General features: G+C 59.4%; 4 protein-coding genes and 1 non-coding gene across 5 annotated transcripts in view; 1 reads left to right on the forward strand and 4 right to left on the reverse strand.

Annotated features, from left to right (window-relative positions):
• Positions 1-905: 905 nt before the first annotated feature.
• On the reverse strand, positions 906-10,412 carry NPR1 (natriuretic peptide receptor 1). The gene is made up of 21 exons (XM_072358368.1): positions 9,685-10,412; positions 8,897-9,099; positions 8,476-8,589; positions 7,464-7,599; positions 6,901-6,992; positions 6,673-6,808; positions 6,510-6,594; positions 6,286-6,406; positions 6,084-6,158; positions 5,936-6,013; positions 5,757-5,861; positions 5,550-5,621; positions 5,084-5,243; positions 4,853-5,008; positions 3,949-4,117; positions 3,722-3,868; positions 3,233-3,425; positions 2,980-3,154; positions 1,811-1,909; positions 1,648-1,739; positions 906-1,116 (listed from the first exon to the last, which is right to left on the reverse strand). The coding sequence occupies exons 1-21, from the start codon at positions 10,361-10,363 to the stop codon at positions 1,054-1,056; spliced, it is 3,150 nt and encodes a 1,049-aa protein (XP_072214469.1). The 5' UTR covers positions 10,364-10,412; the 3' UTR covers positions 906-1,053.
• A 397-nt stretch (positions 10,413-10,809) lies between these two features.
• TRNAM-CAU (transfer RNA methionine (anticodon CAU)) lies at positions 10,810-10,881 on the reverse strand. Its single transcript has one exon. It is a non-coding gene; the product is annotated as a tRNA-Met (tRNA).
• A 284-nt stretch (positions 10,882-11,165) lies between these two features.
• On the forward strand, positions 11,166-16,388 carry ILF2 (interleukin enhancer binding factor 2). Its single transcript, XM_072358491.1, is given in 18 exon segments — positions 11,166-11,268; positions 11,982-12,021; positions 12,264-12,308; positions 13,643-13,657; positions 13,660-13,749; positions 13,870-13,947; positions 14,153-14,206; positions 14,208-14,246; positions 14,248-14,257; positions 14,336-14,401; positions 14,497-14,613; positions 14,705-14,783; positions 14,872-14,959; positions 15,103-15,164; positions 15,401-15,515; positions 15,600-15,690; positions 15,975-16,144; positions 16,245-16,388. Coding segments are annotated over 17 exon segments (1,155 nt in total). The 5' UTR covers positions 11,166-11,263; the 3' UTR covers positions 16,136-16,144; positions 16,245-16,388.
• Positions 16,389-16,591: 203 nt separating this feature from the next.
• Positions 16,592-18,059, reverse strand: SNAPIN (SNAP associated protein). The gene is made up of 4 exons (XM_072358494.1): positions 17,908-18,059; positions 17,538-17,584; positions 17,315-17,433; positions 16,592-16,944 (listed from the first exon to the last, which is right to left on the reverse strand). Exons 1-4 carry the CDS (start codon positions 18,015-18,017, stop codon positions 16,840-16,842), a joined length of 381 nt encoding a protein of 126 aa, XP_072214595.1. The 5' UTR covers positions 18,018-18,059; the 3' UTR covers positions 16,592-16,839.
• Positions 18,060-19,048: 989 nt separating this feature from the next.
• Positions 19,049-22,130, reverse strand: part of LOC140263554 (mothers against decapentaplegic homolog 4-like) — an 8,164-nt gene continuing 5,082 nt past the window's right edge. Inside the window, 3 exon segments of the mRNA XM_072358497.1 lie at positions 19,049-19,260; positions 20,372-20,510; positions 21,065-21,233. Coding sequence (XP_072214598.1) covers positions 19,049-19,260; positions 20,372-20,510; positions 21,065-21,233 — 520 coding nt within the window.

Genomic DNA, 22,130 nt, shown 5'->3' on the forward strand with positions numbered 1-22,130 from the left:
CGAGAGGAGCGGATCGACCAATGAGGAGGTGGGGGCGGGGTCTGGGCTCGGGGTGACCACGCCCCCCGCGGGGGAACCTGGCCACGTGTGGCTCCCGGGTCGGGGTGGGGGGGGGCACCGCGAAGCCCCCCGCAATGGGTACAGATGGACCGGGACCCCAAATACCGCCGGGGCGGGCACAGCTGAGTCCCCCCGACCCATTTCTATGGCCATGAGCTGCCAGGACCCCCAGTTACCCCCCGACCCGTCCGCAGGACCCCCATATAGGGCTCCCCATTTGGATACCCCCCCAACCCCCACCTCATACCCCGACCCTCCCCCTTATTCTCTCTTCTCTGGTCCCAGGTTAGGGTTAGTGTTAGGGTTAGGGTTAGGGTTAGGGTTGGTCAGGGTTAGGGTTAGGGTTAGGGTTAGGGTTAGGGTTGGTTAGGGTTAGGGTTGGTTAGGGTTAGGGTTGGTTAGGGTTAGGGTTAGTGTTAGGGTTAGGGTTGGTTAGGGTTAGGGTTGGTTAGGGTTAGGGTTGGTCAGGGTTAGGGTTGGTCAGGGTTAGGGTTGGTCAGGGTTAGGGTTGGTCAGGGTTAGGGTTGGTTAGGGTTAGGGTTGGTTAGGGTTAGGGTTGGTTAGGGTTAGGGTTGGTCAGGGTTAGGGTTGGTCAGGGTTAGGGTTGGTTAGGGTTAGGGTTGGTCAGGGTTAGGGTTAGGGTTAGGGTTAGGGTTAGGGTAGGGGCACTCCCCCCCCCCCCCCCCCATGGCTCAATGGGATCGTGGCATGGGGCCGGGGGGGGGGGGGTGGTGAAGAGATCCACGCAATGACCGCCCGTCTCCTGCTTTATTACACACAGCTTTATTACAAAAACCCATCGCTCCGGTATCGCCGTCCGGGGGGGGGGGGGGGGGGCACCGACACCGACCCGAACCGGGACACGGGGAGGCTCCATCGCCGGGGTCGGTGCCGGCCGCAGTTCCCCTCCCCCCCCTCGGAGCAGTGGGGTTCGTCCCCCGTATGGCCCCACCCGGGGGGGGGGCTCTGGGTTGGGAAGGGGGGGGGAGGGTCTCAGCCCCTTGTGCTGCTCCCCCGCTCCCCCAGCAGCCAATAGGTCCGCACCTTGCCCTTACCCTGTGTGTGTGGGGGGGGGGTACAATGAGCTCCATTACCCCAATAGGGCTGGGGGACTTTGAGGGCTCTGGGCAGAGTGTAGGGGGTGCCTGTGTCCCATTGGGATCAGGGTGAAAGGTGGGGGGGGGATTAGAGGGGAACCCCATTGGGATGAGAGCACAGTGGGTTCCCATTGGGAGTTGGGATTGGGGCACTGAGGGTGGCCACTGTTATGTTGGGATAAGGGTCCAAAGGGTTCTGGCCCATTGTGGCTCAGGGGTTCCCATTGCCCCATTGGGATCAGGACCCAGAGGCTCCCATTAGTCCATTGGGATCAGTGCCTAGAGGTTCCCATTGGGATTGGGGACTGGGGGTTCCCATTGCCCCATTGGGACTGGGGGCTAGAGATTCCCATTAGTCCATTGGGATCAGGGCCCAGAGGTTCCCATTACCCCATTGGGATTGAGGTGTAGGGTGTGCCCTACTAGGGTTGGGGTGCAGACTGTACCCGTTGGGACCCCACTGGGGTGGGTTGGGGCTGAGGCTGCTCACCTTCATCTCCACGTCACCCCGCAGCTCCAACTCGAAGCAGCCGAACTCCTCCAGCACCGCTTTGGTCACCGCCGAGATGTGGATCTTCAGGGCTGGATGGGAACGGCCCCATCAGCACCCATGGGTGCCCCCCTGACCCCCATCTGGCCCCACACACCCTCACCTTCACCATTGGACTCCATGCGTGAGGCCGTGTTCACAGTGTCCCCAAAGAGGCAGTACCGGGGCATCTTCAGGCCCACCACACCGGCACAGACGGGCCCTGCATGGCCCCAATGAGCCCCCACCCCACTGATCCTCATTTGCCATATCTCCGTCCTTAGCTTCTCTGACCCCATATGGTTGCCATGTCCCCCATCCCAATCCATTGACCCATTTGGCTGCCATGTCTCCATCCCAACCCCAGTCACCCACATGGGTTCCAAATTCCCATCCCCAACCCAACATCCTCTATGGATGCCGCATCCCCACTTCAATGTCCCCATGCCCACACCAATGTCCCCGTCCCAACATCTCCTATGGTTGCTGCATCTCCACCCCAATGTCCCCATCTCCATCCCAACGTCCCCATCCCTGTCCCAACATCCCCTATGGATGCCATTTCCCCATACAAATGTTCCCATCCCCACTCCAACGTCCCCATCCCAATGTCCCCATCCCCATTCCATTGTCCCCTATGGATGCCATTTCCCCATCCCAACATCCCCACTCCAACGTCCCGACCCCAATGTTCCCATTCCCACCCCAACATCCCCATCCGCACCCCAACATCCCCATCTCCATCCCAACGTCCCCATCCCCACTCCAATATTCCCACCCCAATGTCTCCATCCCAACGTCCCCATCCCCATTCCAACGTCCCCACTCCAAAGTCCCCATCTCCATCCCAACACCCCCTTCCCCACTGCAACACCCCCTATGGATGTCACATCTCCATCCCAACATCCCCATCCCTGTCCCAACATCCCCATCCCAACATCCCCATCCCTGTCCCAACATCCCCATCCCAACATCCCCACCCCAACATCCCCATCCCCATCCCAACATCCCCATCCTTGTCCCAACATCCCCATCCCAACATCCCCATCCCAACATCCCCATCCTTGTCCCAACATCCCCATCCCAACATCCCCATCCCAACATCCCCATCCCCACCCCAACATCCCTGTCCCAACATCCCTGTCCCAACATCCCCACCCCAACATCCCCGTCCCAACATCCCCACCCCAACATCCCCATCCCCACCTCCCCACCCCAACGCCCCCTATAGACACCACATCCCCCACCCCACCCCAACACCCCCTTATGGACACCAGTTCCCCCCCTGCTGACCCGTATGGATGCCGATACGCAGCCGGAGCTGCTGCTGCGGGCGATGGCGGATGCGGAAGGAGCGGACGGCGTCCAGCAGCGCCAACGCCATGCGAGCCACCTCCCGTGCATGCAGCTTCCCATTGCGCACCGGCAACCCCGACACCACCATGTAGGCATCCCCAATGGTCTCCACCTTGAGTTGGGAAGGGGGGGATGTGAAAAGGGAGGCAGTGGGGAGGGAGGGATGCGCACGGAGCTCGTTATCCCCTACCTTGTAGACGTCGAAGTTGTCGATGATGGCATCGAAGCAGGTGTAGAGGTCGTTGAGCAACGTCACCACCTGCATGGGGGTGCTCTCGGCCGACAGCGCCGTGAAGCCCACGATGTCGCTGAAGTAGATGGTGACGCTGTCAAAAGCCTCCGCCTGCACCGTCTCCCCCCTCTTCAGCTGCTCCGCCACCGAGCTGAGGACATGGCAGGGTGGGTGAGATGGGGACGTGACCCCTTTTGGTGCCCCCAACCCCACATCATGCCTTGCCTCCACTTTGGTGGGGGTCTCCATTGCTGGGAGACCCATGATTGGGTTGGGCACCATTTGGGCACCCCAACCTATAGGGGAATCCTTGAGATTCCAAGTCCCTCTGATCACCCCACATCATCGCGGGGTTCCCTGGGTCTCCCAGCCCCACCAAGCAGCCCCATCCATCCCAATCCCAATCCAGAGGAAGGCTGGGGGATACTGGCTTTGGGGGGTGCTCACTGGGGGAGGATTTGGTAGAGCAGAGCCTCAGCCTTGCGCTTCTCCTCTAGGTAAGCCTGGGTGCGTTCCTCCACCAGCTCCTCCAGGTTGTTGGCGTACTGCTCCATGCGTGACAGCAGGTTGTCCAGGATGTTGCTGCTGCTCTCCCTGCAGCAGAAGGGTCAGTGGTTGCTTGGGGGGACCTTTAGGGGGGCTCCTCCTGTGGGGGTGGTGGGAGGTGGAGGCACCTGTTGAACTTGCGGAGCTGGACTTTGATCTGGTTGAAGTCGGGGCGCTCCAGGACGTCCTCGGCCCAGCAGTGCTGCATCAGCTGGCCCAGCTCCTCCATGTGGCACCCCACGTTGGCCGAGGGGCGGAAGCTGGGGCGCTCCCCGCTCTTCACCCGCTCGATGATCTCTGCAGGGAGGAAAACCCATCAGCAGGTCCAAAAACCCAACAAGTCCAAGAACCCAACAGTGGCTCCAGCAATAAAACCAACCAGCAGATCCATGAACCCAACAGTGCGTCCAAGAGCCCAACAATGCATCCAAGAACTCAACAGTAGGTTTAAGAACCCAACAGGCCACCCAAGAACCCCAAGAGCCCAAGAACCCAACAATAGGTTTAAGAACTCAACAGCCCTTCCAAGAACCCAACAGCCCATCCAAGAACCCAACAATAGGTTTAAAAACCCAAGAGTCCATCCAAGAACCCCAAGAGCCCAAGAATCCATCAATAGGTTTAAGAACCCAACATCCCTTCCAAGAACCCAACAGCCCATCCAGGAACCCAACAACAGCTCCAAGAACCCAATAATAGGTTTAAGAACCCAACAGCCCTTCCAAGAACCCAACACCCTGTCCAAGAACCCCAAGAGCCCATCCAAGAATTCCAAGAGCCCATCCAAGAACCCAACAATAGGTTTAAGAACCCAACAGCCCATCAAGAACCCAACAATAGGTTTAAGAACCCAACAGCCCATCAAGAACCCAACAATAGGTTTAAGAACCCAACAGCCCTTCCAAGAACCCAACAATAGGTTTAAGAACCCAATGGCCCTTCCAAGAGCCCAACAACAGCTCCAAGAACCCACCACTGAGTGACAGCCCCCCACCCAGCACGTCCCCAGCCGCATCCCCACCTCCCTGTCACCTTTGGGGCTCAGATCCATTCCCTCCACGTAGAAGACTCCGTTGCGCAACGCGATCTCTTGCAGGATGATCCCAAAGCTGTACACGTCTCCTTTCTGCGTACCGCGGGCCGGCGGTAGCTCCATACGCAGCAGCTCCGGTGCCGTCCACAGCTTCTCTGCAGCACCAGGACGGGGTCAGCCGGGCAGGGACGTCGGGGATGGAGAGCAGGGCTCAGCGGGACGGGGCTCACTGGCAAAGAGTGCATGGGTGTCATCGCCATCGGGGGCCACACGGAAGCTCTCCAGCCCGTAGTCGGTGATCTTCAGCACGAAGCGGCTGTCCACCACGCAGTTGGAGGACTTGAGGTTGCCGTGGGACATGATGACGCCGTTGTGCAGGAACTGCATCCCCTGGCAGGGGGAGGAGGGAGGGTTGGATGCTGCCATCTCCCCCCAACCCATCCTGACTCTAATTGGGATGGGTCCCGTCTCCAATTGGGATGGGTCCCTTCTCCAATTGGGATGGGTCCCGTCTCCAATTGGGATGGGTCCCTTCTCCAACTGGGATGGGTCCCTTCTCCAATTGGGATGGGTCCCTTCTCCAATTGGGATGGGTCCCTTCTCCAATTAGGATGGGTCCCTTCTCCAATTGGGATGGGTCCCTTCTCCAATTAGGATGGGTCCCGTCTCCAATTGGGGTCCCCAATGGCTCGTTACCTTAACGATGTCAAGAGTGAGGGAGTAGCGGAACATCCAGTCCAAAGTGATGCTTTCATTCTCCAGGATATCCTGGGGATGCAGGGAGGGCACAGCGCTGTCCCCCCATCCCAGCCAGCACCATGGGGCAATGGGCATATTGAACCCAATGTGGGGCACAGGGCTGGGCTCAATGGGTCCCCCCAGGGTGCAGAGACCCCCTGGTACCTGCAGGCTCCCACGTGGGCAATACTCAGTCAGGATGCAGATGTTTGGGGGGTCGGTGCAGGCGCCGATGAAGCGAGTCAGGTGTTCGTTTTGGACATCTCTCATCTGAGGGGCAGCGAGGTGTGGGGCTCTGCCCCACTGCGGGGACCCCCCCCCAAACCTCCCCCAGCCCCACCTACGTGCTTCAGCTCAAACAGGACCTTGCGCGTCAGCTCGATCCGCTTGCGGTTGAGGTGCTTGACGGCCACCAGGTTGCCCTGGGGACAGGTGGGGCGGTGGGTGCTTGTTGGGGTGGGGGTCTCCAGCCCCATTCCCGTGTCCCCATACCTTATAATACGCCGTCTTGGCATAGACCTGGAACTGCCCCTCTGCTGTCATCAGCGAGCCATAGTTGGAGCCCCTCTGTGTGTGGGGGGGAAGGATGTGGGATGAGCTCATCCCCACTCCATCCTGATCCCACCCCCATCCCCACCCCCATCCCCACCCCATCCCACCACCCCCACCCCATGGGGACGCAGCAGACACCCACCAAGGACAGGGTGAGTTTGCTGCCAGCGCTGCGCAGGTGCTTCTCCATGCTGCTCATCTGCAGGTCCTCCCAGCGCACGCGCCACAACTCGGCCGCCAGCTCCTTCTCCAGCTGCAGCTTCCTGCACCCAACCGCAGTCTGAGACCCCCACGGGTCCCCCCCCCACCCCCACTCCCACCTTCCCCCCCCCCCCCCTCAGCCAACCCCCCCACCCCACATCCCACCTGTAGATGAAGAAGGAGATGATGGTGATGGCCAGCAGGACGAGGCTGAGCGCCAGGGACAGCACCTCCAATGTGCTCAGGTAGGCTGTAGGGTAAGATGGGGGTGGTGAGGGGCTGTGGGACCCCCCTGGGGTCGTACGCCCCCCTTCCATCCACCTCTCACCCTTCCGGCACTGTGGGTCACTGTGGTCGAAGCCACAAGGGGGGACGTCGGAGGGGACGACGTTCCCTGGCCAATGGATGTCACGTCCCGGCACCATATGGAGCTCCTTGGTGGTGCCGTTATAGTTGGTCACGATCTGGGTGGGATGAAGGGGGGGAAAAAGGAAAGGGGGGGGTCAGGACATCCCTGTGAGGTTGTGGGGTTTCCCCATCCCAGTGCAGCTCCCACCTGGAAGTCCCCACTCGTGGGGTCCATGTCCCATAGGGAATAGTCGCTCTCCCGGTCCCCGTTCTCATCGATCCTCAGGAACCCGGTGACGCCTGGGGATGAATGAGGGGCTCAGGGGGAGGCACAGGGACCCCAGAATGGGGACAATGTCTTTGTGTGCCCCATGGGGGGAGCACAGCATCGTCCTGATGAGTCTGACCCCAAAACACCCACCTGGGAGTGGGGTCGTGGGGTGGCAGTCAGCCCTATGGGATGGGGATGGGGATGGGATGGGATGGGATGGGATGGGGATGGGATGAGATGGGATGGGGATGGGATGGGATGGGATGGGATGGGATGGGGATGGGATGAGATGGGATGGGGATGGGATGGGATGAGATGGGGATTGGATGGGATGGGATGGGATGGGATGGGATGGGATGGGATGGGGATTGGATGGGGGTGGGGTGAGGGTGGGATGGGGATGGGATGAAATGGGATGAGATGGGATGGGGATGGGATGGGGATTGGATGGGATGGGATGGGATGAGATGGGATGGGGATGGGATGGGGAGGACACCCACCATAGAAGGTGCGGTTCCACATCTGCTGGGTGATGGCGGAGGCGTTGGTGATGGAGCCGCCGTGCTGCAGCGTCTCATTGACGGCGTGAGCGTAGAGCAGCACCCCGTCATGGAAGGCGGCCGCGATGAAATTCATCTGAGGGCACACAGAGGGGTGGGAACGGCGTCCCCTCGTCCCCTGCAGCCCCACATCACTCCGTGTGCCACCACCATCCCCTGGCCCAGCACCCCCAGCTCCATCCTATGTCCCCATATCCCAATGTCCCCATCTCTATCCCATGTCCTCAGTGTCCCCATCTCCATCCCATGTCACTCACCCCAATGTCCCCATGTCATCAGTGCCCCTCACCCCAATGTCTCCATCTCCACCCCATGTCCCCTCATCCCAATGTTCCCATCTCTATCCCATGTCCTCATTGTCCCCAGCCTCACCCCGTGTCCCTCACCCCAATGTCCCCATCTCCATCCCATGTCCCTCACCCCAATGTCCCCATCTCCATCCCACATCCCCTCACCCCAATGCCCCCATCTCCATCCCATGTCCCTCACCCCAATGCCCCCATGTCATCGGTGTCCCTCATCCCAATGTCCCCATCTCCATCCCATGTCCCTCATCCCAATGTCCCCATCTCCATCCCATGTCCCTCACCCCAATGTCCCCATCTCCATCCCATGTCCCTCACCCCAATGTCCCCATCTCCATCCCATGTCCCTCACCCCAATGTCCCCATCTCCATCCCATGTCCCTCACCCCAATGTCCCCACGTCATCAGTGTCCCTCATCCCAATGTCCCCATCTCCATCCCATGTCCCCATCTCCATCCCATGTCACTCATCCCAATGTCCCCATGTCATCAGTCCCCCTCACCCCAATGTCTCCATCTCCATCCCATGTCCCTCACCCCAATGTCCCCATCTCCATCCCATGTCCCCAACATCCCCATCCCGTGTCCCCCACCCCATGTCCCCATCCATCCCCGCCCCGTGTCCCCTCCCCGTCCCCACTCCTCACCAGCCCGTCCCTCATGGTGAAGTTGAAGTGGGTCAGCGCCTCCTCCTTCAGCCTCTCCACGAACGGTCGGTATTCGGGGTTCTCAGGCTCTTTGTAGGTGATGATGGTGACAGCCTGGGTGGGTGATGGGGGGGGGGGGACACACACACACAGGTGGGGGGTGGGCTGGCAGCGGGTGCCCGCGGAGGGTCCCCGAGCCCCGGGCAGGGCTGACTTTGTGCCGCCCCTATTAATAGCCCCGCAGGCAGCGCTGGAGCCGGGACTTGGGGAAATGAATGTCGCTTCCTTCCTCCATCAGAGCTGCCAGCACCGAGCAGGGGGTGGGCAGGGGGGGGGGGGGTTTACACGTGGGTGTGCGCTGGGGGCTGCTTTACCCGTGGGGGGGTGAGCCGTGATTTAAGGGTGGGGGGGGGGCGCCCACCTGGAAAGCCTCCCGGGCGCTGTCGTCGTGTCGGTCCCCGCGCTTCCAGGGCTGCTGGGGGTCGGGGAAGCGCCCCCCCCCCTGCAGGCTGACCCCGAAGATGTCGATGTAGAAGAAGGCGAAGTCTCCTCGCGTCAGCCCCTCTCGCCACGCCTCAAGCATCAGCTCCCTCAGCGTGTCCGGAGCGCAGCACACGTAAACCACTGCGGGGCGGGGGGTCACGGCACGGCCCCCCCCGAGCTGTGAGCCCAATGGGGGAGGCGACATCCCCCCCAAAGCCCCCCCAAGTTACCGGGAACGACGGACCCTCATAACCCTCATAACCCTCATAACCCTCATAACCCCCGTTACGATCTCGCCGTGCCCACCCCGAGGGGGACCGGAGGGGGACACTGAGGGGTCGCCGCCCGCTGCCCCCCCCCCACACACACACCTCCCGCCCCATCGGACCCGACCCGACGTTTCCTGTTTTCCCGACTCCGTTTCCTCCTCCCGCGATCCCGACGGTTCCCCCCGTGTCCCCCCCGCGGTACCGGCTGCGGACGGGCAGCACCGCAGCCTCAGCTCCGCCGTTCCGTGGGGGGGGGGGTTATAAGGAACGGAGGGGACGCTCGGACGGCTCCGGGCTGCGTGTCCGCACGGGGCGGGTGCGGCGTTTCCACGCGTACCGGACCGTCTCCAACGTTGTGCGGGTGCGTTCAGCCGTGCGGAGCCGATCGGGGCGCACCTGTTTGCGGCTCCCCACGGCCGGTCGTACCGCGCGTCCCGCACGCACCCCCCGCACTCACCGCGTCCCTTCTGCCGGATCTCCTGGATGATGAAGGAGTAATTCCCGCGGTGGCGAAACACCACGTCGAGCACCGTCATGTTGCTCAGCGTCGGCAGCTGCACGTAGAGCCCTTCGGCGGCGAAGAAGCACGGCCGGTCGTCCACCCTCTCGTCCCAATAGACGAGCAGCGCCCGCCGAGCCCACCCGTAACGCCGGTGCAGCCGCACTCCCAGCTCGCCCAGTTTGCGGTGGCTCGGCCCCACGCGCGTCGTCAGCGCGAACTGCTCGCGTTTGTCGTCGAAGCCGTGAGCTTCGGCACCCGCCGTCACCAGCGGCAGCCCCCAATGGCTGGTGAAACGAGCGACCGGAGCCGCCGTGTACACGCAGCCCGGACCCACGAAGGCTGCGGGGTGATGGGCGAGCCGCAGATCCACGGCGGCGAGCGGGGCGGCCATCTCGGAGCACAACCCGTGCCGGTCCTCGCTGCTGCCGAACACCCAGCGCAGCGCGTGGCCGCCCAGGAGATCCCCACGAGCGTTCACGGCGGCGGCGGCCAAGCGCACGGCGGGTCCCACGCGAGGCCAAGCCCACGGGTAGGAGAGGTTCCTCTCGGGCAGCACCACCGCCAGCGTCAGCGCGGCCCCGCGGGCCCCGCACAGCGCCCCGCACAGCAGCGCCCCGCACAGCACCGCCAGCATCGCCGCGAGTGGCCGCGGCCCCGCTCGCCCGGCCCGTCCTTCCCCGGCCGCGACGGAGGGCTGCGCCCATCGCCGCATTAACCCCTTCGTGCCCGCCCGGCCGACGCCAACCCCGCCCCACGCGTGTCCGTGTGCGCGCCCACGGGGCGGGGGGGGGAAGACCCTGATGTGGGGGGGGGCGGTGAGGTTCGGGCCCGCGTGGGGCTGAGAACAGACGGACCCCACGCTGGGACCGCACCGCCCCCCCCCTCCCGTCACACCGGAGCGCTGCCCCCCCCCACGCGCGGCTCCCCCCGCCGGTCCGCAGCGCTGCATTGAGAGAAGCGGAGTCAGAGCCGCTCGTGGAGCTGCACCGTGCGGCGCTGGAGGGGACGGCGGTGATTAAAGCACTTAATTAAAGCGGTAATGAAAAAAAAACAGTGGGGGGTGAGAGGGAAAAGTTGAAGTAGCAGAGGATGGTTTCGATCCATCGACCTCTGGGTTATGGGCCCAGCACGCTTCCGCTGCGCCACTCTGCTGCCTGGCAGCGCCTCCTCTCCATTGTATATGAGGCTACTCACACGGCCGCCCTCTCATCGGCGCATGCGCAGCGCGCTGCCCGCAGCCCCCATTCACAAACTCCGAACTCCCTCCAGCGGTCGCCGTTAGCCCAACGCATGCGCATCGCGGCGCGCACACTCGTCCCTCCCTCCCATCCCGTAGCTATTAGTGATTGGCAACTTAAAATCCGCCGCCGTAGATTGACGGCTATCCGAACCAATAGCCTGCGGGGGAATTTCACCATTGGCTAGCCTCGCGGGGATCGGCAACCAATGGGCGTGCGGCTTGCTGCAGGGTGAGGGAGAGGAGCCCGGAGTGGTCTGAGCGGCGGCGGCGGTCATTGTTCGGAGCGGCGGAGCGATGAGGTGGGGGGGGAACCGGGGCTATAAGGGGGTTAACGGGGCTGTAAGGGGGATAACGGGGCTATAAGAGGGTACCGGGGCTATAAGGGGGATAACGGGGCTATAAGGGGGATACCGGGGCTATAAGGGGGATAACGGGGCTATAAGGGGGATAACGGGGCTATAAGGGGGTGTTAACGGGGTTATAAGGGGGATACCGGGGCTATAATGAGGGTACACCAGGGCTGTAAGGGGGGATACCGGGGTTATAAGGGGGGGTACCGGGGCTATAAGGAGGTACCGGGGCTACAAGGGGATACTGGGGCTATAAGGGGATATCGGGGCTATAAGGGGGGGATATCGGGGCTATAAGGGGGGGATATCGGGGCTATAAGGGGGGATATCGGGGCTATAAGGGGGGATATTGGGGCTATAAGGGGGTACCGGGGCTATAAGGGGGGATATTGGGGCTATAAGGGGGGGATATTCGGGGCTATAAGGGGGGATACTGGGGCTATAAGGGGGGGATATCGGGGCTATAAGGGGGGGATATTGGGGCTATAAGGGGGTACCGGGGCTATAAGGGGGGATATCGGGGCTATAAGGGGGGATATTGGGGCTATAAGGGGATACCAGGGCTATAAGGGGGGATACCGGGGCTATAAGGGGGGATATTGGGGCTATAAGGGGGTCCCGGGGCTTCGTTAACCCATTAACCTTCTCCTTTTATTCCACAGGGGCGATCGAGGCAGAGGCCGTGGCGGACGCTTTGGTTCCAGGGGAGGCCCTGGCAGTGGGGCGAGTCCCGCTTCTGCTCCGGGGCGGTCCCAGCGCAGGACTAGGGGGGGGGGGGGGGGGGGGGTGGGGGCCAGAAACAGGGCTGGGATGGAGAGTAGCGCAGGGCCGTGAGGGGTCCCATCCCATCCCCGTTCCTATTCCGTCCCCGTAGGCCCTTTCCTGCTTGGCCCCCTCGCGCCCGGCAGGGAATGAAGCTCTCTTTCCTTCTCTTTCCCCCCTTTAGGTTCCGGCCGTTTGTGCCGCACATCCCCTTTGATTTCTATGTCGTGAGTAAAAACGCGTCCCACTGTTTGCAAAGCGGGGTTCTGCTTCGGTTCGTTCTCGGGTCGCGCTTCTATGGACTCTCTGAGCTCCGGTAATACAGCAGGGAAACGGCCCTGAGATGGGCTCGGTACCGAACCGGGACACTGAGCCGCCCCTGGAGGCGGTGCGTGGGGGTTCAGGATGCGGGCTGAAATAATGGGTCGGAGCCGGCAGCACCGAGATGGGTCTGAGCATTGAGATGGGTCTGAGCATCGAGATGGGTCTGAGCATCGAGATGGGTCTGAGCATCGAGATGGGGTCTCAGCATTGAGATGGGGTCTCAGCATTGAGATGGGTCTCAGCATTGAGATGGGTCTCAGCACCGAGATGGGTCTGAGCATCGAGATGGGTCTGAGCATTGAGTTGGGTCTGAGCATTGAGATGGGTCTCAGCATCGAGATGGGTCTCAGCATCGAGATGGGTCTCAGCATCGAGATGGGTCTCAGCATCGAGATGGGTCTGAGCACCGAGATGGGTCTGAGCATTGAGATGGGTCTGAGCATTGAGTTGGGTCTCAGCATCGAGATGGGTCTCAGCATCGAGATGGGTCTGAGCATCGAGATGGGTCTGAGCATCGAGATGGGTCCTGAGCATCGAGATGGGTCTGAGCACCGAGATGGGTCTCAGCATCGAGATGGGTCTCAGCATCGAGATGGGTCTCAGCATCGAGATGGGTCTCAGCATCGAGATGGGTCTCAGCATCGAGATGGGTCTCAGCATCGAGATGGGTCCTCAGCATCGAGATGGGTCTCAGCATTGAGATGGGTCTCAGCATTGAGATGGGTCTCAGCATTGAGATGGGTCTCAGCATTGAGATGGGTCTCAGCATTGAGATGGGTCTCAGCATTGAGATGGGGTCTCAGCATCGAAATGGGTCTTCTCTTAAGGGCTCCTCTTAAGGGCTGGGGGCGATTCCTTCTCCATCCAGGAGGAAATCCCTTTCTCCTCGCCGTGTCTTTCATGCAGAACAAGTTTCCCCCACATCCCTTTTCTCAACCCCCCAGGGCTGTCAATTACCGTCATAGCGACCGAAACGCTCCGGCTGGTTGCAAACAAAGCAAGCAAAGCAAAGCTTGTTGTTTGGCACTTAACACCAGTTGATGGGGGGGGAGGGCAGGGGGCTCAGACCCACTCTGCAGTGGTGCAGGACTCAGTGCTCCTTTAGGCTTACACAGAAGTGAAACGACAAACTTGAGATTGGGAACTTGCGATAGAAAGGAAACGCTGGGCATATAAAAAACCACAAAGCCCCGTATCTGTGTTGCTGTGTCAGTCCTGACATCTGATCCCGTTGCAGTGTGAGATGGGCTTTCCCCTCGGGTGAAGCCCGCGGCCGATGAGAGCGCGTTCAGTGAGGCCTTGCTGAAAAGGAACCAGGATTTGGCACCGACTGCTGCAGAACAGGTGGTGTGCAAGAGGTTCTGCTCAGCATCCTAAGCTGAATGTTGTTGCTGCTGCTGTAGGGGTTAGAAGCTGTGCGACGACCGACTGATGCTTCTCCTTCCACCTGTGATTCCTTTGCAGGCTTCTATTCTTTCTCTGGTGACCAAAATCAACAACGTCATCGATAATCTCATTGTAGCACCGGGGACTTTTGAAGTGGTGAGTCCGAGTGGGTTCATCTGCCGGCACCTTCCATAAGGAGATGCTGATCTCCCCCTCCATAAGGAGATGCTGATCCTCCCCCTCCATAAGGAGATGCTTGAGGAGATACTGATCCTCCCTGCCAACCCCTCACAGCACACTGCCCCGTTTTGAGCCGCTCTTGGCTTCCTTTTGCTCATTCTTCCTTTGCTTTTTCCATCAGCAAATCGAGGAGGTTCGCCAGGTGGGCTCCTACAAGAAAGGCACCATGACGACGGGGGCACAACGTGGCCGATCTGGTTGTCATCCTGAAGATCTTTACCTACCTGTGAGTACTGGCAGCTCCTGGGCTGGTGTGGGAGATCAGCAGCGCCCGGCCATCGTCTGGACTTCTATTCCTCCCCAGTGGAAGCTGTGGCAGCCCTTGGAAACAAAGTAGTGGAAAGCCTGAGAGCGCAGGATCCCAGTGAAGGTACGCGGCTCTTGGTGTAGCACAGAGCCCAAGCGTGGAGCTCAGGATATTCCCATTTTCCAGCCTCTCTGTAAGGAACTTGGTTCTCTCTTCAGTCCTTACCATGCTGACCAATGAGACCGGCTTTGAGATCAGCTCAGCTGATGCGACGGTGAAGATCCTCATCACCACAGTGCCGCCCAACCTCCGCAAGTTGGACCCCGAGCTGCACTGTGAGGGCTCTGCTGGTTCTGCCCCACATCTGCCTGCCCGGCCTGCATCTGCTCTGCTTATAAAATGAGCCTTCTTGCTGGTTTGTTTCAGTGGACATCAAGGTGCTGCAGAGCGCCCTGGCTGCCATCAGACACGCTCGTTGGTTCGAAGAGAACGCTTCTCAGTCCACGTGAGTTTGGGTTTGGAGCAACAGCTCTGCTTCATTGACCCTAAAACCATCTTTATTTATGGGATTCTCCTCCCACCGTCTCCTCCAGGGTGAAGGTTTTAATCCGGCTGCTGAAGGATCTGAGGATTCGGTTCCCTGGCTTTGAGCCCCTCACCCCCTGGATTCTGGATTTGCTGGTGAGGATGAATGCTGATCTTGTGCTGCAGCTCGGGTTGTTTCCCATACCTGAGTTGCCTGCACAGCTCCTCAGAGCCCCCTGCAGGGGGATTTGGGATGCCTGTGCTTCACTCTTCCCTCTGTCCTCTTTCCATCTCCTCAGGGCCATTACGCTGTGATGAACAACCCCACCAGGCAGCCCCTGGCTCTCAACATCGCCTACAGGTCTGTGTCCGTTTGCTTCTCTTGTATGAACTCCCATTCCCACAGCAAAGAAAAACGGTGGTATCTCAGAGCTTTGCAGACCAGAGGCCAAGCAGCTCCCAGGCTGTGCTCACAGTGCCTGACTGCTTCCCCAGAGCATAAGAAGCTGATTTGTGCTTCTTATTGTGCAGACTTACTTGTGGCATTGCTGTGCTGGGAATGGTTTCATTCCTAACATGATAAGTCTCATCCTGCAGGCGTTGCCTTCAGATCTTGGCTGCGGGGCTTTTCCTGCCTGGATCCGTTGGTATCACTGATCCCTGTGAGAGTGGGAACTTCAGGGTCCACACAGTCATGACTCTGGAGCAGCAGGTGAGCCACCTCGTCTTTAAGGGGGGGAGAGTGAAGGGGCTCAGAGCCATCCATCCCTGCTGTGTCTCCATCCTCGTGCTGCAGGACATGGTGTGCTACACGGCTCAGACGCTCGTCCGGATCCTCTCTCATGGAGGCTACAGGAAGATCTTGGGCCAGGAGGGCGATGCCAGCTGTAAGCAGGCGTTGGGGTGGGAGCCGTTCCTCTGTGCTGATAGAGGGAAGCGGCTCGTTAGGAGGCAGAGCAGCAGCTGTGTTGGGGCTCTGCTGAGAAGCAGATGGTTGCTCGCAAGGGTGGCCTCCAGATGGTGGTGGCAGCTGCTCAGCTGTAGGGACGCCTTGGTGGCTTCGCCTCGTGTCGTGCTTCCCCCTGCTGGCACATGCAGGGAATGGGGCTTGGCTGTCCCAGAGCTGTAGGGTTCAGTGTGAGCTGCGTGTTCAGTGTAGCCCTTCCTGCAGATCTGGCTTCTGAGATGTCCACGTGGGACGGCGTGATAGTGACTCCATCAGAGAAAGCTTATGAGAAACCTCCAGAGAAGAAAGAAGGAGAAGAGGAAGAGGAGAACCAGGAAGAACCCGCTGCAGGTGAAGAGGAGGAAAGCATGGAGACCCAGGAGTGATTTGCTCAGGTAAAGCCTGCAGGGAGTGTCCAGCAGCACCCAAGAGAAGGGAATGGGGACGAGCTGGGCAGAGCTCTGCCTCCCACAGCCCCCCATTCTGCCCCTGTAGCACAGCTCAGCACCACCAGCTGGAGGAAGGACACGAAGAACTGAGCAGAGTTATCGACACGTCCCCAGAAAACGCACCCAACCGCTGCCATCTGCCCCTTGTATTTGTTTTTATAGGTTCACATTAAAGTATTCTCCCTTTTGAGTGAGTTCTCTGTGTTTTGGGGAGAAGCCACACGCTACAGGAAGGGGTTCAAGCTCTGGTTCCCCACAGGGGGGGTCTTAATCTTGAAAAGCTCCATTTGGGGGGTGATTAAATTCCCCTTCCATGTTTGTGCTGGCAGCCACTGCCTGGCTCTGCTTCTGCACTGTAAGGCTGTGTCTGACAGACACACGCTGCCTCACCAGTCCATAAGCAACACTCAGTCCCTTTTATTACAGTGCCTACAAACCTGAAAACACAACAAGAGTCCCCCAGTTCCTCACGCTGCAGCTGAAACACTGCATGATACAATGCGGGGCTCCTCAGCCCTCCTATGCTGCCAACAAGGTGCTCCCAGCCCTATAGGGTCGCACCTCCCCACTCAGAGCCTCTCCTGTTCCATCCCAGCTCGCAGTGGGGCGGCTGTGGGTCCGGCTGGGTGCTGCATTGGGGCTCACTTGCTGGGCAGACCTTGGGGGTATCCGCCTGCTGCCTCCAGCATTGCCCTCCTGCGCATCGTCTCCTTGGCCACGCTGTGGTTCAGCCGTCTCAACCGTTCCTGAAGTGGGAGAAGAGCAGCTGTTGAGGACACCATAGAGACACATAGGGACCCATAGATATTCATAGGGACTCACAGAGACCCCACAGCGTCCCATTGCATAAAGACCCATATGGACCCCATAAAGACCCATATGGACCCCATGAGGACCCACAGGGACCCCATGAGGACCCACAGGGACCCCATGAGGACCCACAGGGACCCCATGAGGACCCACAGGGACCCCATAAGGACCCACAGGGACCACATGAGGACCCACAGGGACCCCATAAAGACCTATAGAGACCAACAGGGACCCCATAGAGCCCCATCCAGACCCACAGAGACCTCCCCCCCTACAACACACAAATGGAACCCCCCAAACTCTGACCTGGGCGTTCTGAAGGATGTTGTTGACCAACACAACCCTGCGCCGGGCGTTCAGCAGCTTCTTCACGTAGGGATCCAAGTCCAGTGCCACCTTCTGGTCCTCATTGATGCGGCACAGCTCTGGGGGGGCAGCAGGCAGTGGGCACAGAGCGCTGCAGCCCCCAAAGGAGGGGGGGGGGAGGGCGAACCCCCCTATAAACACAGAGCCAACCCCCAGTGCTCACCTGTAGCCAGGCTGTCGATGTGCTCCCGCAGCTCCACTTGGCTTTCCCTGCAGACAGAGCTGAGTTGGTGACCCCCCAATGCAATCCCCATTGACTCCTATACGAACCCATTTACCTTATGTGACCCCAACCGCGGTCCCCTCCAAGCGGGTCCCCTCACAGCCTAGGCCCTGCTCCCCTCCCAGCCTAGGCCCAGCTCCCCTCCCGGCCTAGGCCCTGCTCCCCTCACGGCCTAGGCCCAGCTCCCCTCACGGCCTAGGCCCAGCTCCCCTCCCGGCCTAGGCCCAGCTCCCCTCACGGCCTAGGCCCTGCAGCCCCCCAGCCCTCCCTACACCCCCAAACCGCCACATATCCCCGTATATCCCCGCACCTGACGGCATGAACGTGTCCATCGAGCTGCCGCACTGCGGGCCGCAGGAACTGCAGCAGCCCCTCAGCGAACAGCTCCCTCGCAGCCGGCCCGCCGCTCCCCGCCGCCATCTTGGCGTCGCGCGTCAACACCGGAAATGACGATCAGGTACTTCCGTCCCGCGCGCAATGGGACGCTGGGAAATGGAGTCCGCAGCGCCACAGGCCTAAAAAAACCAAACGCAACTTCGCTTCTTTTTTTGAATATTTTTATTTTAACTTTTTCCTTTTAATTCTATATTTGATTTTTTTACGTTTTCTGAACTTCGGTTTTTTTACTTTCTACTTTAAACTTTTTTCCTTCCTTCATTTCTCCACTTTTCATCGACTTTTTTATTTTTTACCCTATTTTTTTACTCCTTTTCCCCCCTTCCTTCCTCCTTTCCTTTAATTCTCCCCTTTATTTTCTCCTTATTTTCACCCTTTTCCGCTTTTTCTTTATTTTCCCTTTTTCTCCTTTTTTTTTCCTTTTTATTTTCACCTTTTCCCTCATTTTTTTTTACAAATTTTCCCATTTTTAAACATTTTTCCCTATTTTTAAACATTTCTCCCCATTTTTCATCATTTTCTCCCCATTTTTCATCATTTTCCCCCAATTTTTCATCATTTCTCCCCCATTTTTAAACATTTCCCCCCATTTTCATCATTTTCCCCCATTTTTAAACATTTATCCCCAATTTTCATCATTTCCCCCCAATTTTTCATCAATTTCTCCCCCCATTTTTCATCATATTCCCCATTTTTAAACATTTCTTCCCATTTTTCATCATTTTCCCCCAATTTTTCATCATTTTTCCCCCCGTTTTCCATCATTTCCCCCCATTTTTTCATTATTTTCCCCCGTTTTTCATCAATTTCCCCCCATTTTTCATCATTTCTCCCAATTTTTCATCAATTTCCCCTCATTTTTCATCATTTTTCCCCCGTTTTTCATCAATTTCCCCCCATTTTCCATCATTTCTCCCCCATTTTCCATCATTTCCCCCCATTTTTCATCAATTTCCCCCCATTTTCCACCATTTTCCCCCCACTTCTCATCATTTACCCCCATTTTACCCCATATCTCCCCCCTTTCTCCCCCCCTCCCCCTTTATCCCCCCCCATCAGCGCATCGTTCCGTGCTCAGCAGCCGGCATTGCGTGCAGGACCTCATCCAGGAGCTGCATTGCTCGGTGCAGCTGCACTTCGATCCAGCACGGCGTGTGTTTGATGCTCTGACGCGGATAATCCGGCCCCCAGCCCTTCACGAAGCTCAACCGGAGGATGCAAAGCCGCCTCAGATCATCCACACCGATCCCGGCCGCCGCCGACAGCCCTGATGGACGCGGCCGTCATTCGGGGTCCGAAAGCTGCACCCCCTCCCCATTCCTTCCCTGCACCCCCCCCAGCCCCGCTCTCACCCACAGCCGCCAATCGGGGTCCACAAGCTGCAGCCCCCCCCCCTCCTTTCCAGCCCCCCAGCCCCTCTCTGCTCTCACCCACAGCCGCCAATAGGGGTCCACAAGCTGCATCCCCTCCCCATTCCTTCCCTGCACCCCCCCCAGCCCCCTCCGCTCTCACCCATAGCTTCCAATCGGGGTCCAAAAGCTTCCCTCCCCCCCCCACTTCTTTCTACCCCCCCAGCCCCCTCCGCTCTCACCCACAGCCTCCAATCGGGGTCCACAAGCTGCACCCCCCCTTCCATCTTTCCATCCCCCCCCAGCCCCCTCCGCTCTCACCCATAGCTTCCAATCGGGGTCCAAAAGCTTCCCTCCCCCCCCACTTCTTTCTACCCCCCCAGCCCCCTCCGCTCTCACCCACAGCCTCCAATCGGGGTCCACAAGCTGCACCCCCCCTTCCATCTTTCCATCCCCCCCCCATCCCCCTCCGCTCTCACCCACAGCCATCATTCAAGGTCCAAAAGCTGCACCCCCCCCCTCCTTCTTTACACCCCCCCAACCCCCTCCGTTCTCACCCACAGCCGTCAATAGGGGTCTGCAAGCTGCACCCCCCCCTTCCCTCCAGCCCCCCCCCTCAGCCCCCTCTGCTCTCACCCACAGCCTCCAACGGGGTCTGCAAGCTGCCCTCCCCCCCCCTCCATCTTTCCACCCCCCCATCCCCCTCCGTTCTCACCCACAGCCGCCAATAGGGGTCCACAAGCTGCACCCCCCCCTTCCATCTTTCCATCCCCCCCCCAGCCCCCTCCGCTCTCACCCACAGCTTCCAATCGGGGTCCAAAAGCTTCCCTCCCCCCCCACTTCTTTCTAACCCCCAGCCCCCTCTGCTCTCATCCACAGCCATCATTCAAGGTCCAAAAGCTGCACCCCCCCTCCATCTTTCCACCCCCCCCCCCATCCCCTGCTCTGCTCTCACCCACAGCCACTAATAGGGGTCTTCAAGCTGCCCCCCCCTCCTTCTTTCCACCCCCCATCCCCCTCCGCTCTCACCCACAGCCGGAGCGATTCCTCCCACCGCTCCGGGTCCCGGGATGTTTCCAGCCACTGCAGCCGCTTGAGCAGCAGCGGCAGCCTGAGCTGTGGCCGCTTGTTGCTGCATCTGCCGGTGGCATTGACGCAGGTCAAACACCTGGAGGGGGGGGATAAAGGGGGAGAATGGGGGGGGAACTTCGGCTTCCTTCAGCCCTGCTGACCCCCCTCCTCATCCCATTGCTTAGCACACAACCTGCATCCATCCACCATAAGGACCCCCCCCCCATCCTTTTCCATTTAGGGTCTATATGAGGGTCTATTCCCCCCCCCCCATCCTTTTCCATTTAGGGTCTATATGAGGGTCTATCCCCCCCCCCCATCCTTTTCCATTTAGGGTCTATATGAGGGTCTATCCCCCCCCCCCCATCCTTTTCCATTTAGGGTCTATATGAGGGTCTATCCCCCCCCCCCCATCCTTTTCCATTTAGGGTCTATATGAGGGTCTATCCCCCCCCCCATCCTTTTCCATTTAGGGTCTATATGAGGGTCTATCCCCCCCTCCATCCTTTTCCATTTAGGGTCTATATGAGGGTCTATCCCCCCCCCCCATCCTTTTCCATTTAGGGTCTATATGAGGGTCTATCCCCCCCCCCCATCCTTTTCCATTTAGGGTCTATATGAGGGTCTCCCCCCCCCCCCCCAATTCCCCACCTTGATGTGAGCTCCGGGGTAGATTTTATGCACGGCGTCTCCTGGGGCTCTTCCAGCCTCACGGTCCAGGTAATAACTCTGCACAAACACTGCGTGCTCGCTCAGGCATCGCATCCAAACGTCGCCTTCACCCCGACACTCCAACCGCACGCCCTTCCCGATGTGCAGCCTGACCCAGGGAGACCATCAGCCCTCAAATAGGCCCCATTCCGACCCCATTTCTGACCCCAAATACCCCCATTCCGACCCCAAATGCCCCCATTCCGACCCCATTCCGACCCCATTTCTGCCCCTCTGCCCCCAAATACCCCTATTCTGACCCCATTTCTGACCCCAAATACCCCCATTCCGACCCCATTTCTGACCCCAAATACCCCCATTCCGACCCCAAATACCCCCATTCCGACCCCATTCCGACCCCAAATGCCCCCATTCCGACCCCAGTTCTGACCCCAAATACCCCCATTCTGACCCCAGTTCTGACCCCAAATAGCCCCATTCCGACCCCATTTCTGCCCCCAAATACCCCCATTCCGACCCCATTTCTGCCCCTCTGCCCCCAAATACCCCCATTCTGACCCCAGTTCTGACCCCAAATACCCCATTCTGCCCCCAAATACCCCCATTCCGACCCCATTTCTGCCCCTCTGCCCCCAAATACCCCTATTCTGACCCCATTCTGACCCCATTTCTGACCCCAAATACCCCCATTCTGACCCCAGTTCTGACCCCAAATACCCCCATTCTGACCCCATTTACCCCCTCAGCCCCCAAATACCCCCATCCCAACCCCATTTACCCCCCAAATACCCCCATCCCAACCCCATTTACCCTCCAAATACCCCCATCCCAACCCCATTTACCCTCCAAATACCCCCATCCCAACCCCATTTACCCTCCAAATATCCCCATCCCAACCCCATTTACCCTCCAAATACCCCCATCCCAACCCCATTTACCTCCAAATACCCCCATCCCAACCCCATTTACCCTCCAAATATCCCCATTCTGACCCCATTTCCCCCCCTTTGCCCCCAAATACCCCCATCCCAACCCCCATTTACCT

The sequence above is a fragment of the Excalfactoria chinensis genome, chromosome 31 (genome assembly GCF_039878825.1).
Source record: "Excalfactoria chinensis isolate bCotChi1 chromosome 31, bCotChi1.hap2, whole genome shotgun sequence".
Lineage (NCBI taxonomy): Eukaryota > Metazoa > Chordata > Aves > Galliformes > Phasianidae > Excalfactoria > Excalfactoria chinensis.